This window comes from Phocoena sinus, chromosome X (assembly GCF_008692025.1).
Source record: "Phocoena sinus isolate mPhoSin1 chromosome X, mPhoSin1.pri, whole genome shotgun sequence".
Lineage (NCBI taxonomy): Eukaryota > Metazoa > Chordata > Mammalia > Artiodactyla > Phocoenidae > Phocoena > Phocoena sinus.
Window position 1 is genome coordinate 91,230,052 of NC_045784.1, and position 23,304 is coordinate 91,253,355.

The following is a 23,304-nucleotide window of genomic DNA, read 5'->3' on the forward strand; positions in this document are numbered from 1 at the left end:
TTGAAAAATAAAGGAAGCAGATTATGTGGTTACCAGGGGTTGGAGATGAGGGGAAATGGGGAGTGACTTCTAATGGACAAGGTGCTTCTTTCTGAGGTGAAGAAAATGTTTTGGAATTAGATAGTGGTGATGGTTGTACAACTTTGTGAATATACTAAAATCACTAAAGTATACATTTTTAAATGGTGACATTTATGGCATGTGAATTATATCTCAATTTAAAAAATAAAAATAAACCTCTGTTCTCATGTACTCGGGCAAAAAATATTGAGGTGAAATTTACATAGAATAAAATTCATCTTTTTAACATGTAGTTCTATCGGTTTTAACAAATGCATACAGTCACGTAACCACCACCTCAATCAAGACACCGTTCTCATGTATTTTGAAACCCCATTCCTTCTTGCAAAAGCCTGGCTTGACTCCACTGCTCCAGTAATCTCTTTCCTTTTACTTCCCCAATCCTGGTATGTGGTCTATACCCACTATCTCCTCTTCATTCTCCTGTCTTAATCCTGTACAATCTAATTTCCACCATTGCCACTACACAAAACTGTTCCTTTCCCCAACCTCATTATTCTATCAACGATCCTGTCAATATGCCAGTCTACTAAATTTGAGGCTTTGAAGTGATCTTTGATTCTTTCCTCTCTTTTATTTCCCTTATCCCGTTATTAATTTATCATCAATTTTTAAAATAAATTTATTTATTTATTTTTGGCTGTGTTGGGTCTTCGTTTCTGTGCGAGGGCTTTCTCTAGTTGCGGTGAGCGGGGTCCACTCTTCATCGCGGTGCGCGGGCCTCTCACTGTCGCGTCCTTCTCTTGTTGCGGAGCACAGGCTCCAGAGCGCAGGCTCAGTAGCTGTGGCGCACGGGCTTAGTTGCTCCACGGCATGTGGGATCTTCCCAGACCAGGGCTCGAACCCGTGTCCCCTGCATTGGCAGGCAGATTCTCAACCACTGCACCACCAGGGAAGCCCTCACCAAACTTTTTGATCTTTTTTTTCAGTATCTGTCACATACTTCCTTTCTCACAGCTACTCTTATTTCACACCTTCACCCCACACCTAGATTACTCAAATAGCATATAATCCTTCTTTCAATCTATCCTGCACCGTCTTTCCAGATTTATCAACTGATATAATTCATGTAGAGCACTTTATAAGCCATAAAGCAGTATATAAGTGTAATGTACTATATTCTTAAGATAGAATTGTTTCAAGTCACCCCTCTACTTAAGAATACACAATGAATTCTCATTGCCTAAAGCATCAACTACTCTATCCAATGTCCCTCTAAGACAGAAGTTCTCAAACTATCTCGGTTCATGGTACCTTTAGTGTCCCAAGTTTTCATGGCACCCTTAGGTCTAAAGAAATATGTACTGGTTCCAATTACCATTAAACGGTTATGTCGAAACAACTTAATAACTATTTATGTACTGAAATTTAGGGTCCATTTGAAAAATATATATTTTAAAAATATTTCTGTTTCAATCTTAAATAGCCACAATTACTTATAATGGAATGGGTATGCCTGTTGGATATTGTACAACTACTCAAACCTTGGAGTCAAACTGGACACAACTTCCCTCATTTCTTATTCAACATTGATTTTTGGTATTACTTGCTTTTTATCACAGCAATCACAAAAAACCCAGATTCACAAAGATATGATATAAGCAAGAGGAATGTAAACATTTTTTACCTGAAAGTGGGGTGCTACCATAACAAATACCTAAAAATGTGGAAGTGGCTTTAGAATTGGACAGTGGGCAGAGGGTGGAAGAATTGGAGGAGCATTACAGAAACTGCCTGGATTGCCTTGAATAGACTGTTGTTAGTACAAATATGGATGTTAAACACCCCACTGGTGAGGGCTCAGAAGGGCAGAGCATGGTCGAGAAAACACAAATTTCCTCAGAGTATATCTAAATCATTGTGAACAGACTGTTAGTAGAATTATGGATGTTAAAATTGTGGCTGGTTAAGGCTCAGAAGGAAATGAGGAACATGTTATTGGAAAACTTGAGGGAAGGGGATCCCCGTTACATACTGGCAGAAAGCTTAGCAGAATTGTGTCCCACAGTTAGGTGGAAAGCAGAACTTGTAAATGATAAAATTGGACATTTAGCTTTGGAGACTTCCAAGCAGGCTGTTGAAAGTGTGGCCTGGTGGCTGCTTGCTGCTTATATAAAATGTGAGAGGAAAGAAATAAATTAAGGGAAGAACTGTTGAACAAAAAGGAACCAGGACTCAATGATTCTGGAAATTCTTAGTTTATCCAGACTGCAAAAGATGCTAAAATTTAGAAAGATGCTCTAGAGAAAAAACCAAGGCAGTGGCTGGACAACCTTTTGCTAATATCTCAGGAAGATCAAAAGGTCAAAGTATTCAGTCACACAAAAAGCTCTCTGAAAAGATTAAACACGTGAATCAGATCTCCACCACCATCTCAGCAGAAGCCAAGAATAGAAATAGGATTATCTAGGAAAGACATGTCAAGAGTCTCTTGTCTGATGGAGTGAATATCCATGATACATACTTGAGACCCACAAGGTTCGTGAGAATGGTATACAAGGACAAAACTGCTAGACTGGACAAGGGACAGAGAGAGTATAAATGAAAGAAGGCATTTAGACCCCCAAAACTCTAGAGTTAAGAAACAGGCTGATGAAACTACTCCGCTACAAATACATGCTACCTTTCAAGAAAAAGGAAAAATGAGTCTGTGGGTGGAGCCATGAGGACAGAGAACAGAGCCTTAAATCCAGAGGGTGGAGCTGAAAGCCCCAGAAGAGTATTCCCAGGCCTTGAAATTTAATGGAGTTAGCATGGAAATTGCTTGGAATCTGTGATTCCTTTTTCCTTCATTTTTTCTCCCTGTTTGACCTGGAACATCTATAACTGGTATCCTATGCCTGTCCCACCATTATATTTTGGGAGTAAATACAAAAAAAAAAAAAGACACACATCTGCAGATGGAGAGGAATTTTATCCCAAGATGCATCAGACTCAGAGTATCATCCATACCTGATTTAGATGAGAAGATTTGGGAATTTTGAGCTGATGACATTAAGAGTTTAGACTGAGCTGCTGTAAGAGTTGAGACTTTTGGGGATGTTGGGATGGGGTAAATGTATTCTGCATGTGTGATGTAAGTGGATCTTAAGGGGCCAGAGGGCAGACTGTAGTAGCAGAAAAATGGTCCTCCAAAGATGTCTATGTCCTAATCCCTGAAACCTATGAATATATTAGATTACATGTCAAGGGGGAAATCAGATTGCAGATGGAATTAAGGTTACTCATCAGCTGACCTTAAGATAGGGAGATTACCTTGAATTACCAACATAGTCATGAAGGGTCCTTAAAAGTGGAAGAGTGAGGCAGAAGAGTCAGAATCAGAGAAGGAGAGTGATGACCGAAGCAAGGTCATCAGAGTGTTATGATGTGATGACCCAACCCACCACTGATGGCTTTGAATATGGATGGAGGAAGAGGGCCATGGGCCAAGGAGTACTGGCAGCCTCTAAAAGTTGGAAAAGCCAAGGAAACAGATTCTCCCTTAGAGCCTCCAGAAATAAATGCAGCCTTGCCAACACCTTGATCTTAACCCAGTGAGATCTATGATGGACTTCTAACCTACAGAACTCGAAGACAATATACCAGTGTTGTCTTAAGGCACTAAGTTTGTGGTAATTTGTTACAACAGCAACAGAAAACAATTTCTATTGCTTATAGGCAAGAGTCAATATCACTGTATTCCCCTCGAAAATTTTAAACATCCTGTGGCTCCTCTGTGAGTTCATTATGTGCACCTTGGCACACAGTTTGGGAACTGTGGCTCCAGGACAGGGGTCAGCAAACTACAGCCTGTAGGGCAAATCCGGGCCACTGCCTGTTTTTGTAAACAAAATTGTATTGGACACAGACACCGTTCATTCCTTTACTTATTGTCTACGGCTGCTTTCCTACTACAGCAGAATTGAGTAGTAGTGACAGAGACCATACGGCCCACAAAGCTTAAAATATTTATTTCCTGCCCCTTCACAGAAAAATTTGCCAACCCCTGCCCTAGGACAGGGCCATACTCTATCCATCTGACTTCACTCCCCTTCACTCTACTTACATCCCCTTATCCCCACTCCCCATATTCTTCCCACTCTGAGTTGCTGTCACTTAGCTCACGCTATAATTCCATCCTGGAATTCCCTTCCCTCCCTTTTCTAAACCTGTATCCTTTAGGCAAATCTCAAGTCATACCTTCTACCTAAAACCTTCCCTATCTGTTCTACCAGGGAATGCTTCCTATACCATACCACTTAGTTTTGATTGATCAAAGAGCAAGTTTATTGCTCTCTAAACTGTTTCGTGTCTGTGACAATCCGTCATTACAATTACACTGTGAGCTCCTCAAAGACAGCAACCATGTCTCGAATTTCTCTGGAAAACTCCACAAAATCTAGCCACTGTGCCATGTACCAGTGAGGTGTTCACTTAGTATGCGTTGACTGCATTTCTTCAGCTGAAATTCACTCTAAAAATGTTATAAGTTTGAGCCCTGATAGTTGTAGCTGAAATCTGATATCTACAACTATTAAAAGTGATATTACAAATGATTTATTTGTAGACATTCCAGCAGTATGATGGCTGGTATCTCTTATAGCGGTTTTGAAATGTATAATAAATACTCTTAGGATGAGTTTGTGATAGCAGACAACCTTCTCTAATCGCCCTCTCAAATTCCCTTATATTTTAACTAAAGACTTTTTTCATTTAACATAAAATAAATTGAGTAAAAAGGGAAATGCTGCCAGAATTGGGATGAGTTATGCACATTTATTACCCTCAGAAGACTCTGTATGCAGGATAGTATACTAGTTTTCTGTTTTTAATAAATGTGTAGCAGATATTAAGCTACTTAAGCCAGAAGTCTCATATGTTTAGCTGAATAAACCTACTCTCTATAGAATACCTCCATTTGGTTCCCCTGCCATCACTTCAAATCCATCATACTGAAACGAAACATCACAAACCAAGCGTCTAATACCTCTAAACTTTAAAAGCTAGATTGGGGGGTGGCGGAGATGGCTTAAGAGGATGTTACATAATTTTTAATATCTAACATTTGTATTTCACAAATCTTAACTATTTGGTTAATCACCAGAAATTCTCTATTCCTTTCACTCAAGAGAAATAGAATGACTTGGCTCTGAGACTTTTGCCAAACCGATGTCATTTCTAAACTTTCACTCTTGTGAGTCAAGTCCTAGTCAAAGATCTCCAATATGTGCCAGACTCATATTTAAAAGACCATTTTACTTAAACTAAGGGCAGGTAGTTATTATAATCATTGAGTAGCCCGAGTGACCAAGAACCAATTACCTTGAAATTAATCTGGGGTTGTCATCCAAATAGTTCTCTGTCAAATACTAAACCTAAAATTCTTATGGTTTCATATAAATTAAGGCACAACATTTAACTAATTTTATTACAGTTTTGGACACAAAACAAAAGAGATATGGGGAAATACTTTTCCCCTACTCTAAGGAAAGATTTGCTACTGAGATTTCTAGAAAAATGACACCAAATGTCCTCATGCCTTCTTTCTCCATCCTCCCAGAACACCCTTTGCCATTTCAAATACTTCCCTGTGCTTAGAATGTCCTGCCCCTCTTCATCCACCTAGCAAACTCCAATTTTTCCTTGAAGTTTAAGCTCAAACATATTCTGCTCTGTGAATCCCTTTAGGCATATTTAAAGCTTCTTCCCATTTGGCATACATCCCCCATTAAAGCAATTATTCTATAGGTATTTAAGTTTCTTATTTACATATATCTCATCCCATTTGTTCATAGGCATCAAGGATTCTTAACTTTCATTCTTATGTCCCTAATACCTGGCACAGAGGAGATATCTCACAATACTTGATGAAAGAAGGAATGTATGATCCATCCCTCCCCACAAGTTTTAAAACAAACTATTATATCCTGGCTTTAACAACTCCCTTCTTTGCCTCCTAAAAATATCCTTGCTGGTTCAGCCTCAATGTCAAGTTCCTTTCTGATTCTTTATTGGTCTTACCTATTAAATCTAGATGCTTCTGGGAAAACACACGTTTTTCCTGCTGCTCCAATACTTTCCTCTCAATCTGTTCACTGGCTTCAAGGAAATCTTTCGGAACAAACTTCAAACTGCTGCTTTCCCCACAACATATTCAATAACTTCAGATCCACTCATCTCTTTTCATTAAGATCAATTCCAAGGCTCTTTGTGTCACCAAAGTATTTTACTAAATAACCCCTATGCTCTTTCCCTAATTTTTAAAGTTAAGGTTTACTTCAGTTGGGCTCCATACATCATGTATCAGTAAGCTTTTAATTTAAAAATCAAATCCTTTTATCTCTAATCTTGGAAAATAGATTTGAAAGGATTCTCAGTTAACTTATGTGGCTGGTTTTTAGAAATGATTTTAGAGGTTTCAGAGAATAGAATCATATCTGAACAAACCATCAGAAACACCTCAGGTTGGGAGTGACTCACCGGTACTCCTTGGTGTACTCAAAGTCTTGTTTGTTGTAGGCAGGTTTTAAGAAATTGCACTCAATGACTCCAATTACTCCCACACCTTCTCCATGAGTTGGCTTACAAGAAAAATATTAATTTCAACACTTACATTACTGTTGACTGCCTGGAGGCACTTCCTTTTGATTCTAAACAATAATAGAAAGGTTACATAACGTTCACGGGAAAGGAGAGGCCAGTAATATCTAGAGAAACACTGAGAATGTACTCCAATAGACTGCAAGTATTACAATGAGCTGGAACCTCTGGCAAATTACAGGGCAGAGATTTTCAAACTGTGATCCATAGATTTCCTAGGATTTTCCAGGGATTAATAGCCATCTCTACTTCACCCACACTACCTCCACTTTCATCTGTTTTATATTATGGGACTGCCAGAAGATTTCACTCGAACAAAGAATGACAATGCTAAAAAAAAATCAAGGTTATATACTTCTGTTCTAGGGAACTAAAACCAAACTCCATCTGAAAAAAAATTAAGGATGCTATATAAATCACACTCCATTAAAATAAACCATTTTTATATACGTATGCCACCAAACAACTGCTAAAGAGAGTCAGACTTGCAGTATTATTAATTACAAGTTGATACAAGAGATTTTTGGATTTAAAATCAGTTTTGTATACTTTAATGGAAGGAGCTGAGTCGGAGTGTAATTAGACTGGCAAACAAACAAGTTGTATAAAGATGATATAACAATGAAAAGCAATATAGGCTGAAAACTAGCTCTCCTGGGTCGTATGTAACTTTGTCCTACTGTGTAATATAAAGCAGTTTATCATTCTTTGTGCTTTAGCAATCTTATCTGTAAAATAGGAATGAATGGGATACTTGCAGATATTACTACTTTAAGTTGTCATCAAAATTTTAAGATGACGGTAATATTTGTATAGTTCAGTTATAAAGTACTTTTGCATAATTTATCCCATTTAAATCCTTCAACCCTGCAAATTGTAAGGTAGGCAGAGCAAGTAAAATTACTATCGTTGTTTCCATTTTACAGGTAAGGAAATTGAGCCTCAGAGAAATTAAACAATGTAGCCAAGATTACATGGCTTTTAGGTGGAAAAGCCAGGCCTCAAATCCTGGTCATAAACCACTACATTTTATACATCTTCCACGATGCCTTACTGTCTCCCCAAGAAAATGGAAAGAGCTACCTCAAACATTAATAAACTTATATGCATGGCAGAGTTGCTGGTGCTCTAATTCTACCTCTTATTAACAGCTACCTAGAAAATGCATTCAGTAAAACTCCTGGGTTGATTGACATCTATGAAGAATGAGAAGTAGAAAGAGCTTTTGAACATAAGACAGCTCACTGGTAACATAGAATTCCAGGATCAGATTTAACAACTATCTCAAGATGAGTAAAAAGCCATTCATTAGTCTATCCCTTTTGCAAAATTTAAATCCTCTTCCTACTCTTTTCAGCCTTCTATGACAGAGAAGCATTAACTACTCACCTTCACCTGGCATCCCACCTTCTCAAAAGACTTTATGAGGCGGTTGTTATGATACATCATTACTCCAAACTGGTTATTATTCTTGCAAGAGAACCCAAAAGTTATTTTCACCTGCTTATTCTGAGAAGAAAATCATTAAGGAGACAAACACCAGGAGCTTTAGCACACAAAATTTTGCGCTATATTACAGCAAAACACATCAAACACCATTGTATGTAAACCGGTATAACCTTTCTAGAAGGCATTTTAAAAATCGGTAGCAATAGCTTTAAAAATATTCTTAACCTTTGAACAAGTAATTCTCTTTCAGGAATTTATCCTACAGAAACAGTCAGAGAAGACCATAAAGGTTTATCAGTTACAGAAATTTATCAGTGATTTATAATGGCTAAAAAAACGTAAATAATTTAGATGTTTGACAATAAGGGAATGACTAAATAAATGTTGGTGTATCCACACGGTCTGTTGTGCAGCTCTTAAAATTATGCCTTTGAAAAGTATTTGGGAACATTAGGAAATGTTCAGAACAACAAGTTTCATCTAAAAATACATACTATAAATGTATACATAGAAAAGACTATAAGAAAATATATCAAAATACCATCAGTGATCTAAAAATTCATAAATCACAAAACGTTTCTTAAACTTGCTAACTGCTTAATTTGCTGCTAGGTAAGATACATGGTACAACACAGATTCACACAATTACATGCAATAAGGTAAGTCCGGCTAATCATACAAAACACAGTGAAAGCAAAACCATGAAGAACAAAACCACTTTTAAAGGTAAAGGACAATAAATAGTCCCGTTGTAATATATTTCATGGGAAGAAGTTAACAAGCTTGGATAAATGAAACAAAGAGAACTAAGTATTATATATAAAACATGAATAATTTATGAGTTTTTAGCAACTCCTATTTGATTTAAAAACCAAGGTAATAGAGTGAGAAACATAAAGGAGATAGAGAAACTGAGATTTTCATTAAAACAAATACTAAGAAGTCTTCATGCCCAAATGAGTTAAATGAAAACTTATTTTTGTTACTTTTTCAAAAACTGATCTCCATTACCCCCTCTAAGTAACAAGCTACTTGCATCAAATCCATGTGACAAGTGGGTCAGGTATGATATGAAGACATGATACGAGTGGGTACATAACACAGTAATGTTTGGCTCAGAACATATAATGTTCTGGGCTCCAGAAGCTCAAATCAAATCTCAAATAAGACCCTATTCCAATGAAAAAACAAAACAGGGCAAAACTGCCCCAAACAAAAACCCAAAATTCTATACCATAAAATTAACATTTTAAAGATAAAGATAGTCAAATTCTTTCTGGTGTATACTTTTAAATTCTAAATTATGGGGTGGAAGTACACTGGGGTAGGAGATTCCCCAAATTAGAATAAGGAGAAAGGACAAGAGGAGAGAAGAAGCCTTTGCTAACTGAACTGAGGAATAAATAAGTCAGCATCAGTAATCTTTTCCCTCAGTGACTTTAGGGGAAATTTTATTAGAAGTTTCATTTTACTCATGCCTAGAGTGAATTCGTTTAGCCCAAATTCTAATAGGGAAAGGTAACCAGTTTAATGGGAAGGGAAGTTGAGAAGAGCTCAGGTACATACAAAATGCATGCATAGGAGGTACCCTGGTAGAAACCCACAGAAGAAAGAAGCTGGAGGTAGAAATGTGGTATATCCTGAGACAGTATGTAGTTGAAAGGCACTTTAGACTGGCTCTGTTAAAACTATGGCACTAAGATCCTAGCTACATACAGTGATATTATAACTAATTTACCTACAGATGCTAACAATGTTAGCTCTGGCTTTGTTAAGTTGGGTTTGTTTAGGGCTTTAAAAAAACCTTTCACAGTAGCCAAGGGTTGTGTTCTTCAAAAGGAGAAAATCAATCTGCTTATGAGTAACAACCATATGGCTATTTAAAAAGGGAACGGCATTTTCTAATTTTTGGTCAGGGGAATAAAGACAAAGTAAGCTAGATAATGACTTTGATAAAGCAAACAGAGTGTGAACATGTTTCTTGGGCCAAGAGCTGAGCTTATTACTAGAAAATAAATTACAAGAGCAATTCTTCATAACTGCTTATGAACTCTCACCCTTTCAAAGACGTTTTTGACCCCAAAATCCATCAACAAAGATGGACCTAATTTCCAAAGCTCATCTTAAGATTTCCTCAAGTGTCTGAAATCCATTCCCAGGGCAATGGGGTGGGGTGGAGGGTAGAAGTGAAAATGAGTAATTACTTCTCTGAGTGGCTGCCAATATGAGAAGTACCAAGAAATCCATGTCAAATCTGTTGAAGATTTATCTCACCCTAGAAAATCAACTTTTAATTTCCAATCTCCTAACTTTTATCAACATAAGTCTGGACTTGTTACAGCAAAAATCATAGTATGTCCAAAAAATGAACAAGTTCTAGTCAACATTTTGCTTATTTCAATCAATGTAATATATATATAACAAAATTCCAGTACAAACCAAACAGTGTGAATCATTCCTTATAGCAGAGATTCTCAAACCTAGCTATTCATTTAAATAAATAAATATTTCTTATTAAAAAAAGAGATTTCAGATTCTACTGAACCAGAATCTCTAGTCTCAGGATACTGTATTATTTTAATAATTTCCTGTTGATTTCTGATAAAATTGGCACACAGATTGGCATTCAAGAAATACCTCCTTAGATATACCTAAAATAGGGTTTGTACTATAACACGTATTTTTGAATTGGAAAAGGAAAGGTTTCTGTTTTTCTGTGCCAACTTGGAAATCTAATCCTGAAACAAAGAGGTCAGCTTCATGTCGTTGTAAGGATACTGTGAAGGTAGGTTTATATATATCATATCCTACATTGGCCAGGCTCTTGGCAATCATCTGGGTAGTCACCTTCTTTTGACGCAGAAAAATTTTCATTCGTGGCTTCATATATAGAATGCCACAAAATGCCTATGGAACAGTGAAGGGAAAGTCATTACACAATATTGCCAATTCTACTGACATCCCTGTTGCTACCATCTACTGACTCTGCTAGCAACTGAGATCTAATCTGGACAAATACTTGACTCAGTTTCTATACCTCGTTATTCTAAATCAACTACCACACTAAGTGCTGCTGACTATATTAGCTACATTGTTTCAATGGAGACAGTGAAAAGGAATCCTAGCATAGGGTCAAAAGGTTGTCATCTTTATATAACTAAAGTGAGATCTTGTATTATAATATTTTCATGTTACACGATATCTTACCTCTCATTGTTGAAGAAAAACCACTCTTACTCACCCGTAAAGAATACTCTGTTTCTGGCAGCTCAGAAGTAATGCCACCAGTCTCTTTTTCTTCTGTGCCAAAGTCTGATACCAGGATATCATACTGATCTGTATCAAAGTCCAACTCAGACTTTCCATCTTTATTTCTGGGTAAAAGAGACAAGTACCAATCTAACAAAAACTGGCTCCAAAGGACAAAAATGCACTAGGAACCCAAGAGAAAAGAAACAACATGAGCCAAAACTCAGATACCTATTTCTTTCCCTGACTACCAATTCAAAGGAACTACACACTACTTGCTTTGAAGATCACACAGTATTTAAGGGCCTTTCCAGCCTAAACAAATCTACTAAGTTTCATAGAGACGTGATACAAAGCACAGAAGGAAAGAAAACAAAGGAAGGTGGGAATGTCTGTGATCCGATAAATCAAATGGATGCCAGCTATCCTCGAGGCAGGATCTGAAAACAGATCCCAACTTTCTGGGTATTGTTCGGTAGGTCATTCAACATCATTTCCCCCAAATGAATAGATAGATGAATCAAAACCTACTCTTTCTAACTTTAGCAATAGTATAAGGACTACAAAGATTTCCCCAGAACTAATTCTATTTCTTAGAAGGACAAAAAAAGGTTGCGACAGGAACAGCATATACTTGTTAGTCTTCTAGAATTATCATTTAAATATAATAGTACTCATATTGTTTTCCTTAGGACCATTTCTTCTTCTCATAATCCCTTTGGGTCACCTAAATATGGTCCATTCCAAGACCCTGGGCTACATCACTAAAAACTGACAGGGAAAAAAAGGCAAGACCTATCTTTGTTACTGGAAAAAATGCAAAACAAATGATGCGTTACAGAGAAAAAATACATATCAGAACAATGGTCCCCCAAATTTGTTCTGTGGGACAGCAGTCCCCCAAGATACTCTTAAATAAGAAATAAAGAGATAAATAAAGCCTGTATAATCAAATAAAATTGAGAAACAATTCCTGGCGGCCAGAGCCACCTCAAGCTCTAGGGATACCTCCCACATACTGGAGGTTTCAGAAGCTCAGAGCTGCTGTGTTGAAAATGTAGCTCCTTCTTCAGGGCTGAACCAGAGCCACTATGATACGTATCCTGTCTAAAGCTCATGTCACTATAATAGTATATCCTGTATTTTGCAGGATAATCCTGACTCTTGCTACCCCACCCCACTCTAACGCATGTACTCTGAGGAGATTCCCTGTCCTCTCTGGTGCTCACCATTCACCATCCAAGGAAAGGAGGTCTGGAGAAACATTTTTTCTGAAATTGGGAAACACTGCATTCTACATTGCTCTCTTAAACGTTTTCAATGTATTTTGAAATAACATTAGCATATTAAAGCCTCGGAGAAGTCCTGCAATAAAGCAACATGGTAAGCTTTGTTTAAGCCAGCTTTTTCCAAAGTTCCTGGACCACAGAATCCTTTATTTATATAACACCTAGTACCATATAACTGAGAAACAACATACAAAGAAAAAGTCTGCTTATTGTGTTTAAATCACTGGAAATGGCTCATGAAAATGATCCTTTATAATATAAATTATATTACTCGAGGTTTTCGCAGTAGGACACAGAGAGATGTAAATTACCTTACTTTTTTTTCTTTTTAATGGAAAGTACTTTCTATATAAACCAGCATGGTTTTTATCTAAGTTTTACCCAACTAAGAAATGAGGCAAAATACTTGACCTATGGAGAAAAAAGAAGAATGAATATATCTGCTCCTCTGTTCTATTAAACATAAGAGTAACACCTCTATTTTATATTAAAGATTTTTAGGTTTCAGTGGACACTGTGTTCCACTTAACATGACAAAGTTAAACAAATGACATACCCCAAAGTATTTCTAGGTTATTTTATTAGCTCTAAATACATAACCTGAAGCCAGCTTCATTATAGTTCAAATGTATCTGCTTTGAAGATTTTTCCACTTCTAATCCAGCTACTCTGAAAACAGTAATACAGAGGTCCTTATTATTTATACAGAGGTCCTTATTAGTTAAAGATTGTGTTGTGCTTTGTTACCCTAATTTCTCCTTCTCTTACTTCATTTTCACTGCAAATAGGTAAAATAACTATCATTGACCTATCTCAAAACAGTGTCCGTGAATATAAAATAGATATTTATAATGGATTCTGAAGATTTTAGGATAATGTTGAACTATCTTGATGGTAATAGCTTCAGGATATGTATGTAGGTCTCCACCTTATCAAGCTCCATGTTTTACCAATAAGAAGCACTGTCTCAAACAGAGCTGTGGTTCTAAGAAAGTTAAGGATAGGTGTGCAATGATACAGAAACATGTATCAAAATTTATCTACTCTGCTTCTCTAGAGCGATTTATTAAAATATGCTTCATCATACTGCTTTTGCTTATTAGAATCTATCACTCTTGGAATACTATACCTGCGGATGTTCCAAATGAGAACACGAGTGCCTTTTTTGCCTGGGATGGCATCAAACTGGGACAGCAGGTCATTTTCACTGTTGAAAATTGAATAGTTCAAGATGGCTTCTAGGCTGGGCAAGGAATCCTCAGTAATAATCATTTTTTGTAAAACCAAGTACAGTCAAAGAAAAATTAATATCTTAAGAGGATGCTATCAGTCAGGAAGATCTGCCTTTTGGGTTGCCAGTTTAGACAAAATATAGACATATAGATATAAAGCATGGGTGTTACTGCTACAGAAGAAAGGAAAGGGGGGAAACGCAGAAAGGTTGTAGAGACAAAAACCAAAATCAGTTACGCCTGCAGAATATAGCTTCAAAGATATAATGTAAATTAAGACATCCTATACTTAAGAAATAGTTCAAAGGCTGAATTTTTCAACTCTTTGGAAGCAATGAGTTCAAACTTTATTGCTATACTGCCTGCGTAAAGACACCTGGTGTCTAACAGAAATAATAGCTTGTCCAGGTATAGAAAAGTGAGCTATTCAGCTGTCAGATAAGCTGATAAATAGTATGTTTCTAGGAGAGTGACGCAAATGTAACTACCCTTAGGGGAAAAAAAAAAGAGAAGGCCCTAGGGAACTCTACCACAGGAGTGGTGGGAGTGGGGAGATAGTATATAGATCAAATCGCCTAACAGTGAAAACTGCAATATAATTCTAAGGTTCTGTCAATGATCCATTTATTTTAAAAATATTTAATAGGGTAAAATTCCAGTTAAATTTAAGACACCTGAATACCTCTTTAAATATGGAAACTTTTGATAGCTGGATTCGACCTGTAGAAAGAGGTTTCTATCAGAATAGTCAGATAGGACTAATTTTTAACTAATATTTTCCATTTCCAGAAAGGATATTGTTTTGCTGGTTGAATGGAACAATTGGTACAATAACTGCTTGGGCCTGGACACATTCCAGATAGGTCTGTGATAGGAGTCCAACAGTGAGAGTACCCCCATTCTTGGTGAAGACGAGAGCGTCCTTTCCTAGTCGCATGGAGCCTGACTTGAAACCATTACCAAAGACCCCGATGGGACACTGGCTCTTCTTTATTACTTTGTCTGTAAAGCCAAAGCTGTAATTACACAAGAAAAAAGAAATCAGAAAGGTAAAAAGCATCCTAAGATAGGTAGGCAGAATGTCTGGCTTTCAAATGAAGAACACTTATAAAAAGTCCTTCCTTTTTTCTTCCTTTCGGTATTTCTGGGCAAAATTATTAAGTTAAAAACATAGGAAATAACTACAGGGTAATGGGACTGATTTTCCTGTGTGGTCTGTGTGTACATAAACGCTTCTGCTACATTAGAGTCACACTTTATAAAATGTAAAGGCGGCCTCTTTTCGCTCACAGAAGAGAGCTGGAGAAGGCCATGGGGCAGCTGCCTTTCTTGTCTAGATAAAATAGCTGTGATTGCTAATAAAGTTAGGGGAAGATGAAAAGGGTCGTTATCTCAGAGTACACCCTAGAGAGGGTAACAAGAGTACCAGATAACTGGCACTAGCACTAGTTAGAGGTACTAGGCTAGGCATCCCTAACCTGGTCATATCACTCTCTAGAAATCTGAAAGTCAGAGGTTATATATCTTGACAATTTCAACTATTCACTCAAAGGATAACACTTCCAGTTCTTACCCTCTGCTCCATCTGCTGGGACAGTTCATTGGAATGTGGCCAAGGGATAAAAATAGGTAGTTCTGCCTGTGAATATCAGCAAACAGCTGCAGTATAAAGTCTCCCTTGTTTTATTAAGGGCCTTTCACCGAGCCACCTCAACAATCTCTGTAGCCCCTTATGATCAGCTTAATCTGGGAGCCAGATCCTTTCCCTTTCTTATATTTTCCATTCAAACACACAACAAAATGACGGAACCAAAAAAAAAATTAAAGATATGAAATCTAGAAAATGATTATTTTCTTCATGTATCTTCTCTCATTACAAATGAAACTAATTTTTAAAGGATTAGTTCTCTCTAGATGGACTAAGTTTACAATGTTGTACACTACCATTCATTCAATAAATATTTACTGAGTACCTACTATGTGCTGTGCATCATGCTAAGCACTGGAGACACAACTGTTAGTAAGAGACATGGTTCTTGCCCTCATGGTTTACAGTCTAAGGAAGGATTTCGTATATTACAGATTAGATGCTTCTCCAACATCAATAAAATAGATGTTCTACCTGCCATGGCTGAGCAGCTTGGACTTGGCTCTTATTCTTTTAATTGGGTTGAGGTGCCTGATTTCAACTTCCTGGAGGCCAGGGTTTGTGTTCACTTCCTGAGGAAGGGGGACCACCTTTTAATTTTCTATTTCAGAGTGTTAAACGATAACATCATTGTGTCCCTCTAGAGTAGACACTTTATAGGAGCTTTGTGTATCCAACAAATAAATCCTACCACATAAAAAGGTAATTTCTAGGAGAGTAGTTCCTTTGAAAATACCAAAAGAGCATTGAGCTTCTGCAGTCTATGGGTCTTAGCATTCCAGGAAGTAAACTTAAAGAAGTTGGTAAGATTCAGGCATTCCTTTCCCTCCTGTGGAAGAATTACCTAAAAACGATAGGGTCGTTAGGAGGGTTAAATGATACACTGTATGTACAATATATTACAACTTATAAAGTAGCATTCAAATTTTAATTTTAAACTAACTCTAGAAGTCATTCTGAGAATTGTCATGTGCTATCCTCTACCTCTACTTGAGATCTAATGTCATATCTAAAACTCAGGGCTCTTCATAAACAGTAATGTTACCTACCATGTGAAATGGATCTATAAGGTTATTTGGACTTAAACCTACTCTAATGCCACCAAAGCTTCAATTAGGTGCTCAAGGAGAAGTGGTGAAAATAGGGAGACTATATTACTCCCTTAATTTCCTTACCTTTCCGGCCTGTTCTGCCATCTAGCGTCTCTTTTTTCCTTTGTAACTATAAACTTTCATTGTGTTATGGTTTGGGGAGACTAAATGACTATACAAGGTTGAGAAGATAAGTAGTGGGGCAGGGCCAGAACCAGAAATGGAAAAGGATGAGAATAATGAGATGAGAGGAGCTGGAAGCTCAGTATGTTGGTGTTGTTATGTTACCCTTAACTCTTCCCGTGTGTTCTCTTATTCCACTTGCATTCCCATATTAGGTATTCTATTTAACTGAAAATCGCAGAATAGATGCCAGATACCAATCAAATAACTACCTAATATAAAAGCCTTCACAATAAATAACAGAATGGTAGGAACATATCTTATATAATTTGGTTAGACAGGTGGTTTCTCTTCATTAAGTAAGTCCTATTCTATCCTCTCGTGTAATAGATAACGGTGTTTACACACCAAGGGGGCTCTTTGAGTGGAATCCAGGAAAATAGCAGCTTGCTCCCAAGTTCCTTAAAATGTCATGATTCTAGAATCTAGAGGGGTAAATTTAAATTGGGACTCTGACCCATGAAAAAAAAAACCTTAGCAAATTCATGGACATACAAGGGCAGGTACTGCTGCTCCCTAAATATACTAGTGATGTAATATGTCGTATAAAATAATGAAAGAATGCTAACCACACTGTTATTCTCTGGCTGTTGTTTTAGAAGAACAGACCTACTAGGAAATGCACTTCTGATCAGAGGTAGCAAATACCTTCAATCCATGGATCTGTGGCTGCTTTTAATCCTTGACCTTTAAGAGAGGTTTTCCAACTTGCTGAAAAAGGCAGCTGAATATATAGACTAGTTGGTTCACACACTATCCCCATAAGCTAAAGAGAATTAATTATGGACCTTACAGGAATTTAATGATAGGCTTTTTCTTTTTAACTTGATTTTCATGGGATTCTGCATTTATGGGAGAAACTGCTGTTTCAGTTACATAACTATTTTATTAGCCTGAAAATATAAGAGGAGCATAAAAAGTTGGAAAATGTGAATAAGATTATAACAAATGTTACAGGTCAAATGGAATTTCTGTAGGCTTAATAATTTTGCATAGTTACCTATTATTTTTTTCCAAATACAAAAATAATATGCCTCCAAACCACAAACAGAAAAATTAATATATTTAATAATAATTTTCAAAGTTACCTCTAAAGTTCAACTATTTTAAAACAAATTGTGGTAAGTGGAATCCCTGGCTGGAAGTTAGAATTGGACTAAATAATCTTTTTGAAATAAATGGGACCTTCTAACAGCTTCAAGTTTATTTTAAGATATGATCAGAAATAAAATCCAACACATATAACTATACATAATCCAGGACTCATTTAAAAAATTCTCTAAAATTGAACAGACTTGTCGCTGCCAAGGGAGTGAGGGGTAGGGAAGTATTGGGAGTTTGGGATTAGCAGATGCAAACTATTATATATAGAACGGATGGACAACAAGGTCCTACTGTATAGCACAGGGAACTATATCAATACCCTGTGATAAACCATCATGGAAAAGAATATGAAAAAGAATATATATATATATATATATATATGTATAACTGAGTCACTTTGCTGTACAGCAGAAATTAACACATTATAAATCAACTATACTTCAACAAAGTTTTTAAAAATTCTCTGAAATTAATTTTCAAATATAAGGAACAACGGCCCAGCTTAAATTAGTGGGAAACATATTTGGCATGATAATGCCAAAAAACCCTATGGCTACTGTAGTTCCTGCCTGAGTTTTGGGACCAAAACATCCTTCATATCTGAACTCAAATGTCATTTCTTCATGATAGCCTTTTTTTTTTAAACATCTTTATTGGAGTATAATTGCTTTACAGTGGTGTGTTAGTTTCTGCTTTATAACGAAGTGGATCAGCTATACACATACCTATATCCCCATATCGCCTCCCTCTTGCGTCTCCCTCCCACCCTCCCTATCCCACGCCTCTAGGTGGTCACAAAGCACCGAGCTGCATGGTAGCCTTTTACGATTCCACAGACTAGATTAGATCCCTCGGCTATATACCCTCATAGAAACTATACTCTTCCTTCATAGCACTTACCACTAGTGGAATAACCACTAGTGGAATACCACTAGTGGAATATGCAGTTGTATTACTAGTCAATTATTTTATATCTTTCTCATTAAACTACCAGCCCCTTGGCAATAAGGATCATGTCTGTCTGGTTCACCATTTATCTCCAGTGACTCTCACAAAAGTGCTCAGTAAAAATTTGTTGAAAGAATCTGGAACAAAAGTTGCTGCAATTATTTCGAAACCATCCTCCTCCTTCCTCTTGCCTTGTAATTGTAAGCACCAAGTCTCACAGATGTAGTTCTACAGACAAAATAGAAGGTAGTAAGATTTGTCGGGCCCAGTATTTGACACCCATGTCACCGGGATAAGGTGTGGGGGGAAGGAACCAATAAGAGGATAAGTGATTTTAGAAAAAAAACTAGTATATACAGAATTAGACACATAAATATTTTGGTTCCATCCCATCTAAAATCCTCTTTTTCTTTATATAAAATATTAATTTTAGGAGATAAAAGTGAGGCTATAAGTTTAAACATAGGGCCAACTCCATACCTTCATCAACATACTGGCCGCATTCTTATCTCACTTCTAGAAGCTTTCCTCAGATATTCTTCTAATTATAAGGATCTGAGACGTGAGGTACACAGATTGCTGAGTGGTAAAACATAACCAAATTTATAATTGGTTATGTCCAAATTTCACTTCTTTTCTTTGGTGGATCAAAGGGATTTCCCTACAAACAGGGTTATAGAATTAGAATACCTTCAAAGAGAACTATAACCAAATGATTTTTTTCCGTTTTTATAGTTCAGAGCCCTTTCCCTCCTCCACAGAACCCCTCCACTGGTACTCATGCTTCACACGCTAGTTCAGGAAGCCTCATGGAGAGTAATCAACCTCATCTGCTAAAAAAAGGAAGAGAGAAGGAAGGAGTTGAGGAAACACTCATCTTTTACTGAGTGATATGTGAAGATGATAAAGTACAAACTTACATTCTTAACTACAAACTTTTTAAAGTAATTAAATGAACTGACAGTGGCAAGAGAAATCTGTTATCACCAGCTTCAGCAGTTAGAAAAGAGAATTTCTAACCTTGTAATTCTACTGCAAAACTTTCAAAGACTATGTCTATTTATCTTTCGTGGGGCTTGATTATACCCAGGCATGTTCATGGTTCAATCCATAAATTGTTCCAACGCCAATACTCCTGACCTAAGAGTGAATTTAAGTTAATATAAGTTTGCGAAGGTCTTAGACCAGTGAAGACCTCCAGGTTTTTACCCATGCTGTTCTTTTTGCGGGGACTCTCATTCCTTGTCCCCCTGCTTCTTTACCTCATTGAATTCTACTACTCACCCCTTAGATCTCAGCTTAAATATCACTTAATCTAAGAGGTTTGCCTGACCTCCTGGATCAGATTGGGCTCCCCTGATGAGTTATCTCATTGCATCCTATAATTTTCTATCATTTTTTGTTATGATTATTGCTTGACTGTCTGAATTGCCAGCTAGACTCTAAGTTCTGTGAGGGCAAGAAGAGTGACTATTTCATAACCTGTGTCCTGGCACATAACAGCAGCTCAATAAATATTTGTTGAATGAATAAAGGGAAAGGAAAATTATTAAGCCTTAAATAGAGTTCATGAACTCAAGACAAGAGAAAAAGAATGAAGACATCTTTACCTGAGCATTCGGTGTAGTTTATGAGGTGTCATCCCACATCCATCATCAGTAAAGGTCAAACAAGATTTATTCTTGACCTCCTCAACATCTATGAAGACCGTCCTGGCGGATACATCTGGATCTACAGCATTATCTGCAAAAGGTAGAAATCTGTGATATTAGATCTCTTTTTCTAATATTCTATTAAAATCTCTAGTTCAGTGCCCCTAAGGCATAGAAACTGTCCTTTATTCCCTTCATGTGAATGTCCCAGAAGGGAGCAGGGAGCATTAATGGTATAGGGAAAAATAGGTATGATGGCAGATGGATTTATGAAGCTGATTTCTAGATTTCATATGATGACTGATGTGCAATCTGCTTTCTCTCTTCAAACTTCAGAGACTGTGGGAAAAATAACTCCTCCATATACCAAGCATTTTGCTCCATTTTCGTCTTATCACTTCTTGTCTTTTCAGCCACTTTACTGCTCACAAACGTATACAATAAGGGGTGATTATGGAGAAGAGTTGAATCTGCAACTTTGGTACAAATAGATACATACCACACGCGTTAGAGTTTATTGTGAAGATTTTATTTTTTACTTTCTTTTTACATCACCTCCTCCATTGAAGAACACAGATATTATCACCATCCTTGTTTATAGCCTAAGAGGCAATGAAAGAGCTACAGGTTAAAAACCAAAACACTAACTGCCTGCCTAAATCCCAATGATCGTAGTAAGCATGCTTAGAGGAATGATTCTGCTTAGGCACTCTGTAATAGTCTTGAAGGTGAGGCTGTTTACCCTCATTAAATGGAGAACATAGAATTAAAGTAGGAAATATAAATACAGAAAGTTTCATGATTCTTTCTGAGTTAGGTCTTCACAATAGGTTAATTATTTAAGACTCCAAAGACATCCAATAGAGCCATATTCTAACATATGCGCCATGTCTACAACCCCAGGGGGTGCCATTGTCTAATAGCCACATCTTTTTGCCACAGGTGCCAGTTTACATAATTGTCAGTCACTAACACATGTGGTACAAAAGTCTCATTAGGGCTCACTGGCCCAAGTGGGAGGGCAGTTTGTGCAATCTGTTGGATAGGGTTCCTTAAGCACTCCTGTCTTTACTAGCTGTTTAATCAAGACAAAGACCTTCCCTTCAACCTGTTCCCCTTTCCCTGGGATCCTACACTGATTTACTAATACCATGTGGCTGGGCTGAGAGATCCGGGTAGGGTTCTGGTTGTGTACTCGTCCCACTACCAATGTTCAGATCACGGCATTTCTCTACTGGGAACATCCCTTACAAGCAAGAGAAGTATCGCACATATTCAAAATATCAGTTTTTATAACACGATTAACAGTATCAGTTACAACCACTTAAATGTGTGGAATGTCCATCAAATAAGACAGATTAATTTCAAGGGCCACAATGGTGTTGCCAGAGTCACTGATAAAGCTGTCACCAAAAAGTCTTAACAGCAGAAAGGCATCACCGATAGCCCCAGAAGGGGGTTAAAAGGTCTGATATAGTCAATCTTTAAGGACTAGGTGGTGCCAAGCCTTGTGGCACGTGGTAAATCGAGTGGGTCAACTTTTGGCAGGAATTTTAAGTCTGACATGCGATAGTGGCTTTATCAGAAATACAGTGTTTTACTTTGTAATAAGAGGCGGCAGGTTTTTTTCTTTAACTGACAGGAGGATTCAGCATTGTGAAGCTGCCTACATTGTTCCAAGAAACTACTTGGCAAGCAGGCCCTGAATTGTTTTAGAACCTATCAATCACTCCTACTGGAAGAAAGCCAAGGCCATTGAGACTGATACCTTTAACTTGTCAACCAACAGGACATCATTTCTACTTTGGAAACTTTGGACATAGAGGAATCTTTTTCTAACACTCTATGAACATTCACAATTCAAACATATAATACATATCAATTCCAATTCTGCATTTATAAAACTGTACATTCAATGAACCAGCTTGCAGGCCTCTCACCAAAAAATCACTTTTATTTTTTCCCTTTTTACTGTAAATTTCACCCAAACTTTACTAGGTACTTTTTTACAGAAACATACCAAAGAGTTTTAATACAGGCATTTCAGGAGTTACAAGGTAACGGCCAGGAGCAGCTAGACCTTTTATCTCCTTGGCTGGAAGCGGGTGGAGTATGGGGGTGGCATGCCAGAGGCCAGGGTCAGCTGAAGCAGCAGGGAAAGAGAGATCAGCAGACAGGCCAGCAGCAGTAAGCACAGCTTTGCACTTACTTTCAGTTTTAAGTGGCCTTTCACTTGGCCTCAACAAATGAAATTGTAATAATAACAGATTGGCCTCAATAAATGAACTTATAATAATAAGGCACCAATCCGGTGGCTGGCTTCAATCTTACCTCTTTTAACCTTCCAAAAATTTATCAACACGTAGCATATGCTATCAAATCCTAGGGAATCTATCTTCTCCCATGGCCCAGCCCATCTAGCCTGTGAACAGGCAGGGCAGTGAGAGAACCCCTATTCCTCTCCCTTGGCCCACCACTTAGGTGAGAGGGTAACAGGGAAGACCCAAATCTGACTACATGTTGGATCTGTTTCTTTTACTTTAACCTTTGCTTTCCACTGCTTTTGTTCACTAAAAGGATACTGTCTATACACAATGGGCTGCCTGGGGAATCCTGCCTCTCTGCCTGAATGTTAAACCAACGTGCCTTTGTTCAGGGAAGCATCCTGACCCAGTCCACCTGTGGATGGCTGCAAGAAAGAAGAAATTAACACATCCCTTGCCCGAGACTGGCCATTCCAGAGGATATCTGCAAAACCTATGGCCTTTTCACTTTACCTCCTCATCTCCTCCCCCC

At 37.5% G+C, this 23,304-nt stretch overlaps 1 protein-coding gene across 3 annotated transcripts in view; it reads right to left on the minus strand.

Annotated features, from left to right (window-relative positions):
• The window catches only part of MORC4 (MORC family CW-type zinc finger 4), a 50,625-nt gene that overhangs the window by 23,510 nt on the left and 3,811 nt on the right, over positions 1–23,304 (minus strand). For 2 of the 3 annotated variants that reach the window (XM_032620236.1, XM_032620237.1), the window contains exons 3-9: positions 20,467–20,599; positions 14,681–14,898; positions 13,780–13,927; positions 11,354–11,486; positions 10,891–11,019; positions 8,053–8,172; positions 6,544–6,644 (exon numbers count right to left, since the gene is read on the minus strand). In XM_032620236.1, the coding sequence (XP_032476127.1) occupies positions 6,544–6,644; positions 8,053–8,172; positions 10,891–11,019; positions 11,354–11,486; positions 13,780–13,927; positions 14,681–14,898; positions 20,467–20,599 (982 nt within the window). Of the gene's footprint in view, positions 1–6,543; positions 6,645–8,052; positions 8,173–10,890; positions 11,020–11,353; positions 11,487–13,779; positions 13,928–14,680; positions 14,899–20,466; positions 20,600–21,007; positions 21,027–23,304 lie in introns of those variants that run through there. The other variant, XM_032620238.1, reaches the window with a different exon arrangement.